We start from the raw sequence: 20,644 nt of genomic DNA on the forward strand, positions 1-20,644 counted from the left end.
CTTGGGCGGGAACCGAGGGCCAGACCCCAGCACAGTTTGGTGATTTCCCTACTATAGCACACCAACAAAAGTTATTAAGGTGTGCTCGAGTAGGAAAATCACCAAACTGTGCAGTAATCCGGCCCTCCGGCTCTGGAATTCCCCACCTCTAGTCTTAACAGCATCAGTGAGAAAATGTCAGGGATCTCATTTAACCTCAGAGGAAGCATTCAGAGCTTAACTGTTGTAGTGTCATTTAAAATATCTTTTCATTTCTGATGTAAAAATACAAAAACAGCCCTTGAAGGTTTTGTTTCATTATTTAAGACTGTTACGGTCATATCAGTCAGTAAAGGACAGCTTCAGCAAAACTACACGGGTGTTCCTTTAAAATGGAAAATGATACCAGTTGATATTATTAACAGAATTATTGACCCCCCCTTAAATTGGCACGTCATACATTATTTTCATATCTCTTGTATTGACATTACCTACTTCCAAATCTGTGTTGGCATGGTAACGTCTGGGGCAGGGCAGTGGAGCAAATGTGGGTTAGTCGTCAGTGGATGACACACACAGGCTTTTCTTTCCTGGCAGAAAGTGTGCCAGAGCTCAGGTTAACACACAGCATAATACCAACAATCTGCCTTATTGAGTGCAGCGTCATTATTACTGCTGTGAAAATCGAAACACAGCTATTCTTCATTCGCCCTGCAGAAACACTGAATCCTTGGGTTCAAAAACAGACAGAGCCTTGAGCAGGAAAGCTGAAGAGAGAGGTGTCCTGTGCCTGGGAGGATACGCACCGCTAACTCTCTGTGGGAGTCTGGTGGAGGGTTTAGTGGGAACTCCTGGGGCCTAAACTGCTGCTGAAAATCACTGCTGTGCTTTAAGGCGTTCCACCATTGAGGGGTTTCAGTTTAGAGTTAGAAAACGAGCTGCACACATTCCTGCTCGTTCTTTTCTGGTAAAGATTTAAGGCAAATAGACTAAAAAGTGAGCATTCCAGTAAATATAAACAACCCAAATCCACACACACACACACACACACACACACACACACACACACACACACACACACATCCCCGTCAAAGTCCCACTCCATTTCACAGTCACTATTTAATTGGCTTGCGAATAACATTTTTAGTAAAGAGAGATAATTACAGTCTCGAGGTCACAATCACTCGTCTTGTGCTTTGAATTACATGGAGGCTGCGTGCAGCGCCGGCGGCCTCGGGGCCACTGGAGGAGGAAATGGAAACGGTTGAAGCTCGTCTTACTGTCACCAGCAGATTAAATGCAGTCATGTGTGCCCTGGATGCTACGGACTGACTGTGGACATAATGCAGACATCATGTATGGAAGCCCATTTCCAAAGCTTGAAAAAAAAAAAGTAAATAAATAATATGTCAAAATGAGAAAGCTTCTCATAATGATGTCATCTACTTATTCATAATAATGAGAGCATTTTCTCTTCGTTATCTCATTATTACAAGATACTAAGTCATAATAAGTCATTTATTACAAAGGAAGTGAAAATTATGAAACTTCCACGTTATGAGATCTCCTTGTTATAAGATGCTGATCAAAATGATGAGATATTAAGTTGTAATTATAAGCAAGGATCTCATTATTATGATGGCAGGTCATAATTATGAGATACTAAGTCATAATGAGACAGGATCTCATTATTATGGGATAATAAATCTTATTTGAGACAGAATCTCAATATTATAAGATAGCAAGTCACAAGTATCAGATACTAAGTCATAGTAAGTCATTTATGCCTTAGTAAGTCAATTAGAGGTGCCAAGTCGTAATGATCATATACTATCATAATTATGACAGTATGTATTATGAGATAAGTCATAATAGAGATTGCAAGTCACAATTACGAGAAACCTATTGAATATTATGAGATCTTGTTATAAGGTACTTCGTCATGATTATATTCATCATAATAAATATTTAATCAGAATTATGAGACAGGATCTCATTATGACAGCAGGTCATGATAATGAGATACTACGTCGTAATTTTGAGATACCTAGTCATGTTTATGAGACCGAATCTCATTATATGAGAGCAAGTCACAGTTATGAGATTATAAGTCATAATTATGATACAGTATCTCAATATTCTGAGATAGGATGTCAATTTTGAGATTCATAGTCATAATTATGTAAATATCTCGTTATAATGACGAACTATGGTTATTCTTTTTCAGTGGCGGAAATGGGCTTTCATAATTATGGGCCATAGTCTCAAAGGAATAGAAGGTTTTGTAAACGGTGCTTGTAAGTGTGAATTTTCTTGTATGGCTGTGCTAAAATAAAGAGCTTGTCTGACCCACGTCGTGTTGCTGGGGGAGCAGGTTCGGGAGCTGCAGGCCCAGCTGTCCTTGGTGAAGGAGAAGGCTGAGAAGGCCCAGGAGGAGCTGGTTCTGGAGAGACAGGCTCGCCGGGACCACACACAGAGCTGCTCCCAGAAACTCACTCAGGTAACACGATAAAGTAACAGTAGTTTGGCAAAACATCTAATGCGTGTCGTTTTCTCATTAGCTCAGAAGAAATTCATCAGGTCTGAAGTCTGATTCTTTAGTTTTGCACTGGATTTCAGGCCAGAGTTCAATAAACGTTTGATTTTTTTAAACCCGACTCCGCGTGTAATCTAGTGTAAACTGGTCGGCGACTCTGAATCTGAATGGATTCCTGCAACAGCCAATGAAAAACAAATGCAGCAAGTAAACGAAGAAAACCGGTGGAGCGAAGCTTTTTAATGAGCTGAGTTTTAAGGCAGAATCGAGTTTATGTAAATTTAAAACTCTAAAAATAGCAACTGATCACATTATTACATCCATGATCCTCATTTAAACATGTTTACCTGCTGCTTCTTTACTGCATCAGAGCAAACGGCAGATAAACAGAAGCAGCAGCTCACGTTTGTTTATTTGCGTCTCCCAGTGACGGGAGAACGCGAGAGTTCCTGAGACTTTGCGCGAGTTCAGTGAGTCCGGTCAGTTCAGCAGCTGGAAAGCTGAGTAGTGTGTGATCCCTAATCGTTTAGGACGGATCCCCAATATTCCAGTCACCCAGAAATCTACAAAAAGCCAGTCTGATAGTGAGACGCCCAGTCTGTTATAATCTGTTCAGACTGTAAGAGTCGTGTAGTGAACCCGAGGCTCAAGTCATCACGCACAAATGAACCATGGTAATCCACGTATCATGGTGGGAGCGCCGGCTTCAGACCCCGAAGAGTTTAAAATGACTGAATGGCACATACAGTTTTAAATATTATATGATATTGGATCATTTTCTTTTTAGTTACCGATATTGGAAAAGAAAAAGTCGTATCGCGCCGCCTCTCATAATTAAAGCGTCTCGCTCTGACTGCCAGGTTGGCCCAGTGAACAGGGTCAGCGACCGCACACAGAAACGTTCGGCTTTGGAACAAAACAACACAGAGAAACTAAAATGTTAACATAGCAAACTGTGCAGGTGCTCTTCTTGAAAGCACAAGCTTTCCTGTTCGCATGTTGGTGAAAAAGAAGCGTTAGTAGGGAAAATAACAGCTGTTCATTCTGTTCATGCAGCACGCCACAAAAACGCCCACCACTACACAGCCGGTGCATGAAAATAATACGCAGACGCATCGAATTCGCATGTTCATGCAACACGGCCAGCAGATGTTAACATCATCGTTTTAACCTCAGTTCAGCTGCCGGCCCAGCGGATACCAGGCATTGACTCACTCCCTTCTCTCGCCTCCCTCCGTCTCATCAGCTGCAAGAGGAGCACCAGAAGGTGCTTGTACGGCGGGACTTCCAGCTGCAGAGTGTGAGCCTGCAGACGCGGCTGCAGCAGAAGTTCTGGAGCCAGGAGAGGAACCTGCTGGTGCAGGAGTCCCAGCAGCTCAAGCAGAGCCTGCTTCTGGTCAGCCTCAAGCTGCGCTGGCTCCTCAAGCAGTGGAGGCTCGGCAAGAAGCTGGACACAGAGGGCAAGGATGTTCTGGAGGTACAGAGGCATAACTGATCTAGTTCTACAGTTCTGTAGTTCTCTGTAGTTCTACAGTTACAGACTGTAGTCCATCTGTTTCTCTGATACTCTGTTACCCTGTTCTTCAGTGGTCAGGACCCCCATGGACCCTCACAGAGCAGGTGCTGTTTGGGTGGTGGATCATTATCAGCACTGCAGTAACACTGATGTGGTGGTGGTGTGTTAGTGTGTGTTGTGCTGGTGCGAGTGGATCAGACACAGCAGTGCTGCTGGAGTTTTTAAACACTGTGTCCACTCACTGTCCACTCTATTAGACACTCCTGCCTGGTCGGTCCACCTTGTAGATGTAAAGTCAGAGACGACAGCTCATCTGCTGCTGCACAGTTTGTGTTGGTCATCCTCTAGTCCTTCATCAGTGGTCACAGGACACTGTTGGCTGGATATTTTTAGTTGGTGGACTATTCTCAGTCCAGCAGCGACACTGAGGTGTTTAAAAACTCCAGCAGCACTGCTGTGTCTGATCCACTCAGACCAGCACAACACACACTAACACACCACCACCACGTAAAGTAATGATGAGTAAAGGAAGCTTCTACATTCTTCATTTATTACACACTTACCTGTGAAGTTGTTCAGCAGACAAAACTGCATCTGTTTTTAGCTGTGATGGACTTTTGCCCTTAGCTGTTCAATTTGTTGAAATTGAAATGAATGATTTCTGTGTACATTTTGAGCCAGTACCCGTTTAAATGCCACAAACGCATGTTACCTTTTCAGATTAACAGCGTTAAGGACCTCCGTCTGCTTCTGGAGGAAGAGGGCCTCTCTCCTCACCATGGAGACAACAAGATGTCAGCTGCCGAGGAGCAGCCACGGAGCCCTGCAACCAAAGAGCACAGCCTTCCAGAGAAGATCCACCTTCAGGTAGGCTAACCTGGTCTGCTTTATAGAGGTAAAAATGCAGTCTCAAGCTAAACGTGTGATATACCTCGCTGTTCCACCCCTCCAGCAGTCCAGCGGCTTCAGTACCACTCTGTCAGACCTGAAAGTGGCTCTGCAGGATCTGAATGCCGAACTGAGAGAAGAGCGGCAAAGCTCCCAGGAGCTCACACAGCAGTTTGCCCGAGCCAAAGCCTCCTGGGAAGTGGAGCGGACTGAGCTCAAAAGCCTCATCACTCAGGTGAGATGCCCCGCCCTCTCGGATAGACAGCAGCACTGTAGGGTGTCCCGATTCTTGCTGAGATAGAGGGGTGGGGTGAAGTGTTGGGGCTACATGACCAAACGGAGGTTTTTCAGAGACTCCAAACAGAGAGATATGAGGAAAACAGAGAAACCGGCGAGACGGAGAACAAGAGACCAAAGAAACCCACAAATGGGAGAATTTTCTGTTAAAAAATGACAATAAACACTGTTTTATCTTAGTTAATGTTGTTTCAGTGGATTATGCCTGAAGTGCCAGAATGTAAATGCTGGTCTGAATTAGTGGGGGCACTAATAAATAACTGCCCCCCTCTTTGAAGGCGTATGATCCCTAAATGTAACTAAAGCCCAGCAGTGAGGAGCTGAACTTTCCCCTCCTCTGCTGTCCCTGCAGACGGGCAGGGTCGCCTACAGAGCGGCGCTAGTAGCTGTTAATGAAGTGATGCTCTTTTATTAGAGGGGCTCATTTCAGAGGGAAGATCTCATCCACTGCCCTGTAGCTCAGGAACAAGGGGCAACACTCGAAAACAAGGGGTAGGGGTAATAGTAAGAAATGGGACTGGGCCTTAGACGTCAAAACAACAAACAGGCCTACTGCCAACGCAAGAGTGAACAGTTTATTACATGCCACACTGTGCAATACAATCTTGGCTAAATTTGTCAGAGGGTGCAGTGCATGTTCATGTTTGCTGCTCCAGATTATATGATAAAGGCCCAAGATGCAAAAATTGCACCAATGTTTTTGTCATCGGTCAGAACCAAAATCACTTGTAGCTGTCGTGAGTTGTGCGTCATCGCCCATGCACTCCTGTCGGTGTCTTTTTAGTAGGACTGGTCCAAACTGCAGTTTATATGCTTCTAACAGCCATTGCTATTTCTCAACAGGCCTTTTTAGTCATCTTAAAATCAATATTTCAGTCCATACTGGCTCTGCTAGCTGTGTGAGTGAAGTGTAAACTTCATACAGACCCAGTAAAATAACACATGCCCACTGTCAACCGCGTCCTTAACTATATTTATAATAGCGAACTTAGTCTTGTTGATGTGGTAGTTGGGGAGCAGCTCCTGTGCTGGAGTTGTGTGGAAACCACTCTTCTCTACAACACCCATGAAAACTCGTGACTATAAACAGATCTGCTGTTAGTGCTGTGAAGTTTAAACCTGCTGTAAAACTGTTTAAGAAGGAAAAGAAAAGGACAGAGCTGACTGTGACGGAGGAGCTTCTAGACGGGCATTGCGGCTTGAAAGGACTTGTATAACAAATATATAACTTACTGCCTGGTGCATGTACAGATATTTGTTATAGATCTTTTCTGTGTTTTAGGTGTTTAGCTGTAAGAGAGCAACACTGAGCAAAGCTGCGTTTAGTGTTAATAACACCGATGTTTACATGACCGAGCTTTTCCTTCACTATTTCACTTCATCACTAAAAGTATATAACAGTAAGAGTGCATAAAGACTACACCTGTCTTTAGAAGTGGTGGCAGAAGAATATTAGACGGTTTTACTTTAGCAACATCACTTTCTGGAAAATTCCATGGCTCTGTACCAAACTCAGATAAAGACTGCATTTTGATGGTCTTGAGCGGTCTCGAGATATATGCTTCCATAAGCTAGTGATGCACATACTGAATGTAGTGCTGTCCTCGCATGAGTGAGTTATCACCAATAACATCCCGGCTGTGATGATCTACAGCCACCAGATCCCAGCCGTGATGTTACTGGTGATAACTCCCTCCTCGAGTGCTCTACTGCTTTAATACAGCAGTTAAATAAATACAGTAAGAAATTAATCAGCCAGAAATGAACCCAACACCATTCGCCAGACGTGTCTGATCTTCTGAGTCGGACCAAATCAGACTGAGCCGTAAAACTGACCCAATATCAGGTTCAGCTCAGTTTGGTCAGTTTGTCCAGATCAGTGTTAATGTTGTTTTGTTCCAGCCGGTCTGTAAAGCTTCTTACAGCCCGTTTAGTTTGGCGAATGGTGTTGGGTTCATTTCCGGCTGATTCCAGGTTGTTCAGCTGTTCTTCTGTCACAGCTGCCGACTGAAAAGTTGCTCAGTGGAGACGACAGTTTGGGAATTTAGTGTCGTCTCGTCTTCAGAGTCGGACCAAATCGGCTGTCGGTCAGACGTGGTCTTAACAGTGTCCGTTTTCTGTTTGTGGCACAGTGAGAAGTGAAAATGTTCAAACGGCTCGAGCGTCTCCTACAGCTGTTAGAGTGGTTGCTTAGCAACAGCGTCTCAGTGGAGTGATACAGTGTGATAAAATGTTATGTAATTATGGTGAAATAACAGCACAGTTAGAACACTTCTCAACCAATCAGCTCGCGTGGCCGGAACTAACTGTATAAATTAAGGGAAACACCTGCAAACTCCATCTCCCAGCAGTTCACATTAATACTTAAATCATAGAGATGACATTTAATATCGATCATTTTCCCCAGTCATGAAGGCTACAGCATTATTTATATCTGTGCTGAGCTGCAATCACAGGTAAACTGCTTTAGCCTTAATCGGACTGGGGTTGCACATCTGAAGCGTTCTCTGCTCCAGAGTCATGACCATTGATTATGCATAGAAATATTAAAGTAGCCCCTATTCCACTACTCACGCCAGATTAATGTCCTCATGCAACGCTCCCCAAGATTCATAACATGTCTGTGGAATGTTGGACTGAATTCAGTCACTCGATATTCATCTCATCTGCCGCGGTAGTTTGTGTAAGAGCTGATGGTCTGTGGAGGTTTGAGAGCTGGTGATTTATGGTCTGTCTGTCAGCAGCAGCCCGGCCTGTGCGTGAGAACGTGTTAGGGCGCTTATGAGCTCGGTCCTGGGTTTGATGCTGAGATATGAGTCTCAGCACTGAGACGCACTGGTAGCTGCATCTCCTTAATGACTTAATTAACGAGCTGGAGGAGACGGAGGGGAGAGGCAGACACATGCTTTACGAGCAGCACAGAGACGCTGGGTGAGGGGCGAAGAGTGAGAGCTGGCAGGAACAAAAGAAAAAGCGAGAATAGAAAGAAATCACAGAAGGAAAGAACAAAGAGATTTTTAATGCTTAGAAACCACTGGATGGGTTTACAGCAAATATCTGGCAACAAAGAAATCTGGCAACCCACAGAAGACTTTGAGTAGTCATGCAATAACCAAAAAACAGCTTATCCACAAGTTTGAACACCCCAGTCAAATGACATTTTTGTTGCTTTTCTAAGTGAAAATAAGGAAATCCAACCAAATCCTACATGTGGCATTAGCAGTGAATTTCTATTCATTTCAGTTTAACAGCTGAAAAAAATGAAATATATAATGTGTAATTCTTTTGCACAGGCCACATTCTGTGTTTTTCCCTGTGTTTAATTTTGCAAATGAACAATAATTAAAATGCGCAGACGTGTTTTCTCTGCAGAGGATGTGAAATTTATTCTCACTTAGAAAAATCAACACAATTTAAACAGGGTGCCCAAACTTTCGCCTGCGACTGTATTTCTCAGATCTTCCCTCTAGTTTATCCAGCATTGCTCCCATTTATCGCCACCCTTGGATCTTGTGGAATATTCTGCTGAAGCACTGGGATTTCTTACTAGACTTGCTTCCGTGCGCATTTCATTCCAATAGTTCTGATTCCCATCTCCGCTCCATATTTACGGAATGTTTTTAGGTTCACAGACAAGAACATTTGATACAGTTTACAGATTATTCTTCCACACACTGTATGTTTTGAGGAAGATTCCGTTTTCCAGGATATGGGCCCTTTAAGAGTGGATGTGGATTCTGCCCGTTTTCCCTCCCTGCCACTCCTCCTCACCCTGCACACTTCTTTTGTTCTCCTTTTCCATCGCTGCGGTGTGTTTACAACAGTCTCAGTTAGTTTAGCCCTTTGTGGCACTAAACTGCCCGTCCCAGCCAGCTGATGATGCGTCGCAGCCGTGATACGGAAGGTTATTAATGCGTGAAAGGGAACGAGCGTGGATGTAAAGCCGTGTATCACCTATTGCTGTTATGTGGCCTCTAACTAACAAATAATCAAAGAGGACAAACGTCTGGCAAAAATCCTCTAAAACCTCCAGCACGGTCCGAGCATTCCTCTGCCGTGGTCCGCCTGGCACATCTGGCACTGAGTGCAGCGCTGTGCTGTAAGAGGGAGTGCCAACTGGCAACGTGGCATCACATCACCAGCTGCACGCCTGCTCTGCCCAGCGTCTGGCACTTTCCCATAGACCTTAGTGCAGCACAGGTTTCAGAGGGGAGGGACTCAGTCTGGAGTAAATGAGTTTCTCCTTTAACAGGAGACCACAGACTCTATTAACCTCGTCGCTCCGAACACAGTGCAGCTCGTTAGGCTTTGTTTGACATCATGTGAAATAAAACCAGTGAAATGACAAACACTCCAATACCGTCAGAGTCTAATCATATAATCGTCTAATGGGCTCCCAGATCGTTCCACTAGGACCTTATATGGCGGAGACGTGCTGGTGCATGTGAGCGATGGGCCTCCCAGAAGGCCTGGAGTTTTAATAACGTGACCCGCGTAGGCTCATAAAAAAGAGTCAGTCACTGCTTTGAAGCTCTGCTTGGTACAGTTTAATGAAGAAACCCCAAGCAAGGCGGCTGCTTTCACAGCTGCTGTTAGAGGGAATCTTTAAACATTTCGCAGGTGAAATACGCAACACGATTGGAATCGGCCGAGATCAGAATTGGCCTTCTGGTTTTTTTTGCTCCAGGCATGTGGTGCGCAATGAACTCTTATTTTTTAAATTATTACTCTGATTTTGGATTATTGTGATTACTATTCTTTGAGCTAAATAACACGAGGCAGGTAAACGCACTCATGGAGTATTTGAAAGCTGCTGTAGCATTATTATACATGAGATGTTGGGCTAAATCAGGGGTCTTTCATTAAAATTCAGTAAGGTCCAGTTAGAGAAAATTTCCTCAAGCGAAGGTCCAGAACATCAGAACGTCTGACCTGCATCACGACTCAGTGACATGTACTGTTTACTGAAGGAGCCGAGTAGGAATATCAGCATCTTATACAGTCGACAGCTGAACGTCAGATCAAATAAAGTCCAGTTCGGTCAGATTTCACCAACATTTACTGAACATCAGATCAAATAAAGTCCAGTTCGGTCAGATTTCAACATTTACTGAACATCAGATCAAATAAAGTCCAGTTTGGTCAGATTTCACCAACATTTACTGAACATCAGATCAAATAAAGTCCAGTTCGGTCAGATTTCACCAACATTTACTGAACATCAGATCAAATAAAGTCCAGTTCGGTCAGATTTCAACAACATTTACTGAATATCGGATCAAATAAAGTCCAGTTCGGTCAGATTTCACCAACATTTACTGAACATCAGATCAAATAAAGTCCAGTTCGGTCAGATTTCACCAACATTTACTGAACATCAGATCAAATAAAGTCCTGTTCGGTCAGATTTCAACAACATTTACTGAACATCAGATCAAATAAAGTCCAGTTCGGTCAGATTTCAACAACATTTACTGAACATCAGATCAAATAAAGTCCAGTTCGGTTAGATTTCAACAACATTTACTGAACATCAGATCAAATAAAGTCCAGTTCGGTCAGATTTCAACAACATTTACTGAACATCAGATCAAATAAAGTCCAGTTCGGTCAGATTTCAACAACATTTACTGAACATCAGATCAAATAAAGTCCAGTTCGGTCAGATTTCACCAACATTTACTGAACATCAGATCAAATAAAGTCCAGTTCGGTCAGATTTCACCAACATTTACTGTCAGTTTCCTCTTTTTAGATCACGTCATGTGGAATAACTTCCCTCTGACTCACTTTCTTCTCTGACTGCTGTTTCTCTCCTCGTCCCTCCCCTGTGTGGCGTCACTGACTCGAGTCTCAGAGCTCATCGTAAACAGATCTGATTGGCTGAGTAGCGTCATGTGTGATATTTACAGTGGATGCGATTGGTCTGTGAGTCTCCGGCCGCTAAACTGACACCGTAATGACTAGAAAAGCTACGCTGATTAAAACAGGACCACCCGTCAAAATTTAAAATTTCTCCATAGTCCGCATAGGACAGCGTCTGGGTCCAGACTCGGACTACAGTCTGCCTTTTAGTGGCCTCTGGGCTAAATAGTTGTCTTAATTTTAATGTCACACTGTATTTGATTCATGTTGTTTAAAGATGCAAAGATTTTTTCCTACTTCTTAACATTGAAAGAAGTAGCATTAACAGCTAAAATACTGCTGCTGTGACGAGTCACCTTGTAAAGCTCCAAATCTTAAATACAGTCTACATCATACGCCTTTATGTATTTACATAGATATGACGACAAAAGTAGATAATTCACTTCCATCCAAGGAAGGAGGAAGGAGTCTGAAGCCCACACGTTGTGTGCAACTAGCTAGTTTCATCACAAAGGTCTCCATATGCCCAAAACTCACACAGTGTAGCTTTAAATAAGCAACTGTTTTTTCCATTTAGGAATTTTTAAATCCAGGTGGGTCATTAAAGAGTAAATTCTGTTAAAAAAAATATATATATATTATATACAGTATGCCTTCCGCCCGACGACTGCTGGGATAGGCTCCAGCACCCCCCTGCGACCCTGACGGAGAAGCGGCTTAGAAAATGGATGGATGGATGGATGGAAGGATGGATGGATGGATGGATGGATGGATGGATGGATGGATTATATACAGTACTGTACAAAAGTTTTAGGCATCTATGCAACTTTTTTAAACAATTTACTTCAGCAGTGAGTTTATCACAGTGTAATTTCTTGGGCCCCTCCAGGGCTTTGAAAATTTTTAAACAAAGACACTATATATATATATATATATATTTATTTATTTATTTTCCCCTATAAATTATTTAAATATTAACACATTTCTCTGCAAATAAACACAAACTACACAAAGAAATAGATTTTGAAAGTGTGTCTTGGATGCCTAAGACTTTTGCACAGTACTGTGTATATATATATATATATATATATATATATATATATATATATATATATATATATATATATATATATATATATATATATATATTGCAACTGTTTTTATAATTGCACTGCATAATTCATTTCAGATCCACATCAGGAGTTCACATCAGGTTCTGTTTGTTTTGAAAAGATGTGCCCAAGCTTTTATATACAAATCACCATATGCTATCTGACCGGTGGATGATATAAGCTTGACTTATGAGGAATTTGCCCTAAACCAAACAGAATTCTTGTGCACTTGCTTCTGGACATTGCAAGAGGTAAAAAATCAGCCGGACAGAAGGTTGGACATAGATCCAGTGGATGATCTCTCAGTCAGCAACTGGCTGACAGAAATGGCTAGACAGCACTTTGGGACCGTCGTGACGTCATGGTTACGGTTCATAACGTGTTCCACCCTCATCTCACTCTCTCCCTGCTCTTACCAGCTGGAGGGGAAGGCAGCAAAGGCATCTGTGGTCGGCGCTGAGAAGGATCCTCCAGACCTGAAGGGGGCTCTGAAGAGGGAGCGTGAGGAGCACCAGCACTTGCTGGCAGACTCGTACGCTGCAGTGATGGACCTGACCAAACAGCTGCAGATCAGCGAGCGGAACTGGGCCCGGGAGAAGCTGGAGCTCCTGGAGCGCTTTAACCAGGAGAGGAGCCAGTGGGAACAGAGACTCCGTGACATCCAGAGCAAGGGCACACAGGTCAGTGGGGTTAACGACCTGCGGGTCAATACAGGAGTCAGTGGTCATCCTGGTTAAACAGTATGGCCGCATTAGGATCTCTTGTAATCTCTGCTGATTAACGCTGACCACCTTTTATTCATTTTGTCCTTGATGTGAAATTATCTGCTTTTGTTTTGTTATACTATTAAAAAACTGTCACATTTTATCCGCACGACATTTGTGCTTTGCTTGTTTCTCTGTTTCTCTGATACTCTGTTACCCTGTTCTTCAGTGGTCAGGACCCCCATGGACCCTCACAGATCAGGTACTGTTTGGGTGGTGGGTCATTCTCAGCACTGCAGTAACACTGATGTGGTGGTGGTGGTGTGTTAGTGTGTGTTGTGCTGGTCTGAGTGGATCAGACACAGCAGTGCTGCTGGAGTTTTTAAACACCTCAGTGTCGCTGTTGGACTGAGAATAGTCCACCAACCAAAAAGATCCGGCCAGCAGCATCCTGTGGGCAGCGTCCTGTGGGCAGTGTCCTGTAACCACTGATGAAGGACTAGAGGATAACCAACACAAACTGTGCAGCAGCAGATGAGCTGTCGCCTCTGACTTTACATCTACAAGGTGGACTGACAAAGTAGGAGTATCTAATAGAGTGGACAGTGAGTGGACACAGTGTTTAAAAACTCCAGCAGCACTGCTGTCTCTGATCCACTCGTACCAGCACAACACACACTAACACACCACCACCACGTCAGCTGAGAATGACCCATCACCCAAACAGTACCTGCTCTGTGAGGGTACATGGGGGTCCTGACCACTGAAGAACAGGGTAACAGAGTATCAGAGAAACAGATGGACTACAGTCTGTAACTGTAGAACTACAGAGAGCAGCTATACAGTAAGTGGAGCTGATGAAGTGGACAGTGAGTGTAGAAACAAGGAGGTGGTCAGAGTGTTACGCCTGACCAGTGTATCTCATGTTCTTGCAAACACAGCTGTGCTTGTACCAAACTGAACGTTTAGAACCCCCTAACCCTCAGAAACGTGCCTGTTTCAGTGACTGTGAATGAGAAATAATTACTATTGTGCTTTTTTGTGACCAGCGCTCCTCTTTTTAACTCCTCTCACTGAATTTCAGTCTCAGTACTCCGTGCAGGTTTTGTTGAGTCGTTGTAAAAGGCGTTGGATTTTTTGTTTTGGATCATTTGTTATGGTGTCTTGTGCTTTGTTTGTGGCGTCTCTTGCCCTCCTTTGTTCACACATTTCCTCCCTTGGCTCCGTATCCCGTTTTCAGAATGGGCGGATATGACATTATCCTTTAGCTCTTCCAAAGATTACACACAGACTGTGCTGTTGCATCAATTATCTCTGACTGTAGGGGTTGTCTCTCCAGTCTGGCCGCTCCTAGCCAGTGGTCAGACTGGAACGCAGCCTTACGTACTGTGGTCAGTGCATCTGCCCCGAAGAAAAGAAATGACTAAACTTGGCCATTTAATCATTTAACTTTCCTAAACTCTAACATTAAATCTCTCTCTGTGGACTTATTATGTGCTGCCATCCTCTTGGCTGTTTTTATGAGTTCATATTGTTTCTCATGATGAACACAGTCACTCTCCCCCTTAAGGAAATGAGCTGGTCCTGCGGGAATACAGTGAGTCAGTTAATGAATACAGTGTCGTGTTGATGATCTGAGCCTCATCCTTCTACTCTGAAAGAATGCTAAAGCACAACTTTCATTTTCAGTCTCTCCATGACAAAGAGAAGGAAGTATCCTCAGATGCCACCACAAATGGAACAACTTTGCAGAGGTAAAATCGTTAATATTATTCTCATTTCTATTACTATTACTCTATATGACTAATTAGCAAGAAAAGATTTTAAACTGTTTGATTCGTCTTTTTGTGCAGGACCAAATCAATTTCCTCCCTGTCAGATCTTGAGAGTCTTCTAGACGCCACTCCTTTCCTTCCAGGTCATGAGGTTAATGGACTCTCAGAGAGGAAAGCAGGGAAATACCAGTTTGATGACCACGCCAGCCTTCTGGCCCACACTGATCTTAGCGATCTAAACCAGAAGAACTGGAAGTATCTGAACAGCGAGTGGGCCTCCCTGGAGAAAGCCGAGCCCTTCAAGACCTGGGACTGCCCCAGCACAAGCTCCAGCACCAGCTTCCCAGAGCTGGAGCTGAGTGTTGAGCATGTCCAGAGGAGTTACACCGCACCAGACAAAACGGGTATTAGGATCTACTACAGTCCTCCAGCCGTGAGGAGGATGGAAAGGAGGCCTGCCAAGGAGCAGGGTCTGCATGAGGCCCAGCCAGGGCTTACATCTCGGGGAGTTGCCATCTCGGATCCGACCGTGCTGCCTTCAGCAGTGGCATCTTCATGTTCCTCTTCTCCTACATCGTCTTCATATGAACAGTGGCTAAGCTCTCTGTCCCAGCAGCACAGGGACTTGCTGGAGGGCAGGGCAGGTGGCGCCACACCATTCCATGGCCTGGAGATTTCAGGCAACCTAAGTGATGACATGAAGGAGATGACCAACTGTGTGCGGCAGGCCATCCGTTCAAGCTCCCTGGAGAGGAAGTGCAGCAAGGATGCTGGAAGCCAAACGGTGGGTGTCACCAGCACAGGAACACAGACAGCCCAGTTTGTCAGCGTGGGGCTGCAGACAGACGGTCCTGCCTCCTCAACCTCCAGAGGCGCCGGGCTTCACGGGAAGGTGTGGTCTCCCAGGCCCTCCTCTTCTCTTGCATCAGCGAGGTCACGGCAGATCTCCTCATCACTGGAAAAGGTTCACAGCCGCATTGACCGGCCATGCTGCTCACCGAAGTACGGGTCACCCAAGCTTACTCGAAGGGTCTCCACATCATCCTCCAAGCTGGAGACTTCCTCAACGTCATCTAGGGACCGGAGCGTTTGGAACCTGCCAAACCGGAGCGGGGCACAGAACGGTTCGGCATGGGCTCGATCCACCACCACCCGTGACAGCCCCGTGCTCAGCGGCCTGAACGACGGCCTGTCCAGCCTTTTCAGCGTGGTGGAGCACTCTTCCAGTATGGAGTCTCTATGGAAGGGTGACACCTGCCCCGGGAGGCAGGCCGCGGGCAAGCCTTCTTGCCCCAGCGTTGGCATCAGCCTTGGTGACGCTGGAACGCAGAAGTATGGCATCGTCCAGGAGTTCTTCCGCAATGTATGTGGACGAACAGGACCTACAGGACCTGGCGAGAGGAATGGAACCATAGATGAGCCCAAGCCTGAGTGCCTCTCTGGGGCTCTGATCGGCACTGACAGCGTCACTAAGATCGTAAATAAGAGGTTTATGAGACAGACGCAGCGGGATGATGTAGTGGTCAGCGGGAAGGAGTCTACCACCGTAAACACCAGCGCCAGTAGCCTGGAGGTGAGGGATAAGGATATATGTAGCACCCATGTGCCGATATAAAAGATACTATCATGATACATGACACTATCATCTACCTATTACAGTTATCATGATATTGGATGAAAAAAAACTATAGTAAATAATAAAATCATAAAATAATAAAAATGTGAAACATTCCACATCCAAACGTCCAAAACAGTATCAGGCGGGGTCTCTGAGCTAGCAGATGTTTTTCTCTAGGTGGAGGTGGAGGTAGCAGGAGAGGGACATGAAACATGATATTATTGGCTAATCTTACTTTGCCCCGTCCTGCTGGTGCATGGGAATGTAATAAATTAAATATTAGCACTACTTATGTTTTGTTTCTTCATTACACCACGCTGGATTTCTCTGCCCACCACTGGTGGGCGTTTGTTCTTTTTGTTATGACGAAGGAACTATACTGAACATCTGGGGCAGCGTTTTCGTTTGAATGGAACACAGAAGCTGGCAGTGAGACTAAAATACAGGTTCGGGCTTTTTTTAATGCTTTTGTATTTTTTTAAATGCACCAGTCATTCACACAAGGTAGAAAACTGGCTGCTCAATCTCGCTTGCAAGCTCAGCAATTAACCTTTGAGCTCCGTATGGTTTAAATTTTGCCTTCCCACTCGAACGATTACATCCAATCAAACGTCTTCGCTTCAAACCTTCTCTGTCAGCTGTTCTCTGTAACTCCAGATGTTATTTTACATTAAACCATTCTCATTTTAAAGAACAGAAAGAGAGCCATGGCTTTTACTCGTCAAGCTCTCTGAGAAGTTTTGGTGTGATGGAGAGTCAAGAGGCTTTTATTGTCATTCATTCCGTCTGTGTCCAAGTGCACAGTGGAGTGAAACGACGTTCCTCCAGGAACAACAAGGAACAAAATACACAGTACAAAGTGTGAGCGTGCAGACATCGGGTGCAAACAAAAAATTAAACTAGAAACAGTAAATAGGATAAATTAGACAGACGTTAGACACAGTAAACAGACAGGACAGACACAGCGCTCACTCTGGACATGAGGCCGTGGAATAAGGTGCAGAGATATTTAACCTGCTGTGATCTGTGAGTCTCGCAGTCAGACGACAGACAGAAACACAGCAGTTACTGAGATAACTGCTCCACTGAGACTGGTCTACTACTGCCTAATCGACTAATCGGAATGCAGTGGCCACTGTCATTTGCATAAAGTTGAAATCTGATGAACCTTTTGGCCGAATGGCGAGGCAGATTTCACCAAACCATCAAACACAACTCTATGGAAGCTCAAAGCTCTCCATAGTGATGAATAGGATGCAGTGAGGTGGACACGTGCTGTCAGGCTTTGTTCACACTCAGATTTGTTATGCTCAACTATTTAAACTGTCTGGTCAGATTTCATGTTACAGGTGACCAATTCTGATTTGCATCTGTTTGCATATCCACTTTGGTTCCCATAGTAACGATGCACACGTGCATAGGTAGGAGCAAACCCATTAGCTAGAAGGATGATCATGAACAGGGCTGCTCAATCCTGGTCCTGGAGATCTGCCACCCTGGAGAGTTCAGACCCAACACACCTGACTCTGATATTCAGATGCTTTTGAAGGCCTTGATTACCTGGATCAGGTGTGTTAGATCAGGGTTGGAGCTGAACTCTGCAGGGTGGTAGATCTCCAGGACTAGGATTGGACTCTCCTGCTTTAAGACACCACAGAAAGTGAAAATATGTTACCTAAAGGGCTGTTAAAAGCTTTTATTCTCCCTCTTTAAGCTGTAATATGCATCACTAACGCTGTCACACACATCAGGAACCGCTGCACCCCGAATAACGAAAGAAACGGATAAAATTCGTCGAGTCACATGTCCAGAAATCCGCCTCCACCTAGAAATGTGACATGAACCTGATTGGAAAAGGTCAGATTATAAAATGATGGCACATTTCATATAATATGGGTGTGTGGCCTTTTCCAATCACTTTCATTAAGGCCTTAGAGGTCGGGATTGAGGATGTCAAATCAATCGACTGTCTTTTCAAATATTCATGTAAATAATTTGCTTCCTTCTCAGGACTCATCTTGTGACTGCACCTCACAGTCCCTCACATCCTGCTTCGCTCGCTCCTCCCGCTCCACCGTTCGCCACACCCACAGCCAGTGTAGGCACCGCCTACAGGAGTCTGCCATATCCAATGAGGAGAGATTGGATGCCAGTAATGAATGACTGGGAAAAGAATGTGGTTCCCCTTCAATACTTCACAGCACACACTCACGGACACACTGCCACACAAACTCACTGCCGCACACAAACACACAGACACACACACAGACACACACCCTACTGCAGCCTTTATGTTCAGAATCACGCGAGGCACTGTAGAAGTCCTATCTGGACAGTTCAAGAACCAGAGCTCCACGCAACCAGCGCATGCGTTATGCCAAGGAAAAGGGAAGCAGACGGACTTCTCTTTCAACTCCATTCCAGCATCAGCATCACTCAACCAGCGAGACCACCCCTTTTACGGTCATCCTTCCCTATCCAACCAGCAGGACAGCTCAACTCTGCCATCACTGGACCATGGACAGTCACACCACACGCAAGATGTCACTGGGGCCTACCACGTTCAGGGGATGAACCCTCTCAGAGTAAGAGTGGTGTTCTGGGGTCAGTCTTTGCTCTCAGTATCCTGATGAATTTGATTCTGTGGACAAGTTCATATTCAGATTTATTTGTACAGTGGTTTTTACAGCGGATGTCACAAAGTTGCTTTATAGAAATCCGGGTCCAAGCAAGCTTAGGCCAGCAATGTCAGGCAAACCTCTCTAAGAGAACGAGAAACAAAGAGAAACTCAAACGGAGAACCCATCCTCCTGTGGGCAGCACCTGATCACAGAATTATGATAAACGAATGGGAATTTTGAGAAATATGATTAAAGAAACAGGAGAGAGCCAATCCTTGATCCGTTCTCTCACTTCATTGAATACACCGGCCTCGATTAACCCACAGGACGAAGAAATGAGAACTGATGAAAAGCCCCTCTGAGGTGACCAGTGAGATCCACAGTAGTGATCCACAGTTAACGTCAGTGTTATCAGCACTGTCCCCTGGAAAAATAAACAGTGTCTTGAGTCCTGCTGGATCAATCAGAACCTCGTTCGGATTCACAGTTCTGACCACTACAGACTGTCTTCTTTCAGTTTTCCTCCCCGTAATTTTAAACACCAACTAATGGCTCAACAGCCGGGGTCTTCTAGCTCATCAGACTTGGGTTACAACAGCCAGTCTACAAACTGAGCAGCTGTTTGGGACCTCTTGCTATCTTAGTCCAATGATGAACCTCTGCTTTGGACAAACTGCCAAGCCCACTGTTCCAGCACCAAATCAGATGTACGGTGATGTTGCTTTAGGAAAGATCTGAAACCCTGAATGTTCCAATTACTGCTGTATTACTGCAAAATGATGATGGCGTTTGACTGCTGATGTCTACTGAGAGCTCATGGCATCTGTAGCATAGGAAGATCCTGAGATAGTGTTGGCTGTACTGTAGGTGTGAGACCATTAGAGCACTGATGAACTGTGCCTACTCTTAGCTAGGATTTTCTAGGTGACCTTTGGGGGGGGGGGGTGAAACTGCCTCCATGTTCCAGAGGAAAGTTGCAGGCGTGTGCATGCGGCGCTCCTCATTGTGCACCTGAATATGTCACTGTATGAGGTCTTTTTTTTAGAAAGCCTTTCCTTGCTCATCCTCCTTCTCTTTATCCATCATGTGTATGCAGAGCAGACCTTTTACGGATGTTACTGTCAGAGAGAGAGTGACGGAACGAACCGACTCGCTCTACCAAGCCTCATTCTGTTCTCCGTTTCAATGCTGTTTTTACGCCCTCGTCAAATTTTCCCTGACCATTTCCCCTCCGAGGAATGCCGGACATCTTAAAGGCTGTTCCTTTACGGCGTTAGGTCAAGTTAAGTTTGCGGGATGACCCCTTGGAGGCACGGAATCAACAGAAATGTACAACTCAGCAGCAGAAGCTGAAACCTGATACAGTTTCCTGTTTAACCCCCAAAATGCAGACAAAGCTGTTCACAAGCCAAAGAAATAAAATACTTAATATTTAAAAAGTACAGGGTGAGTCAAAAATCACAGGACAGGATTTATTTATTTTATTTTTTTATTTTATTATTGACTTTTATCTCTAGGGTCATCTTAAACAAATTGTGTATGCTGAGAAAATCCACAATAAACACCACCTTCAGGCTTGTGACAGCATCACAAATAAAATAAAATAAAACCTGTCCTGTGACTTTTGATCTCACCCTGTATATTGTACTGTATGCAGTTGTGCTTCTTGTAGTAAATGACAGTCTTTGTTATACATGAATACTGACCTGTATAATCAATGTATAACAAACTGT

The 20,644-nt window shown here is 44.4% G+C and overlaps 1 protein-coding gene across 2 annotated transcripts in view; it reads left to right on the forward strand.

Moving 5' to 3' along the window:
- soga1 (suppressor of glucose, autophagy associated 1) overlaps nucleotides 1-20,433 on the forward strand; it is an 89,254-nt gene extending 68,821 nt beyond the window's left edge. Inside the window, exons 7-14 of one of the 2 annotated variants that reach the window (XM_017715683.2) lie at nucleotides 2,354-2,479; nucleotides 3,762-3,992; nucleotides 4,752-4,898; nucleotides 4,984-5,154; nucleotides 12,613-12,873; nucleotides 14,587-14,651; nucleotides 14,751-16,245; nucleotides 18,301-20,433. In XM_017715683.2, the coding sequence (XP_017571172.2) occupies nucleotides 2,354-2,479; nucleotides 3,762-3,992; nucleotides 4,752-4,898; nucleotides 4,984-5,154; nucleotides 12,613-12,873; nucleotides 14,587-14,651; nucleotides 14,751-16,245; nucleotides 18,301-18,453 (2,649 nt within the window). In that variant the 3' untranslated portion in view covers nucleotides 18,454-20,433. The remainder of the gene's footprint in view (nucleotides 1-2,353; nucleotides 2,480-3,761; nucleotides 3,993-4,751; nucleotides 4,899-4,983; nucleotides 5,155-12,612; nucleotides 12,874-14,586; nucleotides 14,652-14,750; nucleotides 16,246-18,300) is intronic. The other variant, XM_017715684.2, reaches the window with a different exon arrangement.
- The last annotated feature ends 211 nt before the right edge of the window (nucleotides 20,434-20,644 follow it).

Source organism: Pygocentrus nattereri, chromosome 9 (genome assembly GCF_015220715.1).
Source record: "Pygocentrus nattereri isolate fPygNat1 chromosome 9, fPygNat1.pri, whole genome shotgun sequence".
In the NCBI taxonomy this organism is placed as follows: domain Eukaryota; kingdom Metazoa; phylum Chordata; class Actinopteri; order Characiformes; family Serrasalmidae; genus Pygocentrus; species Pygocentrus nattereri.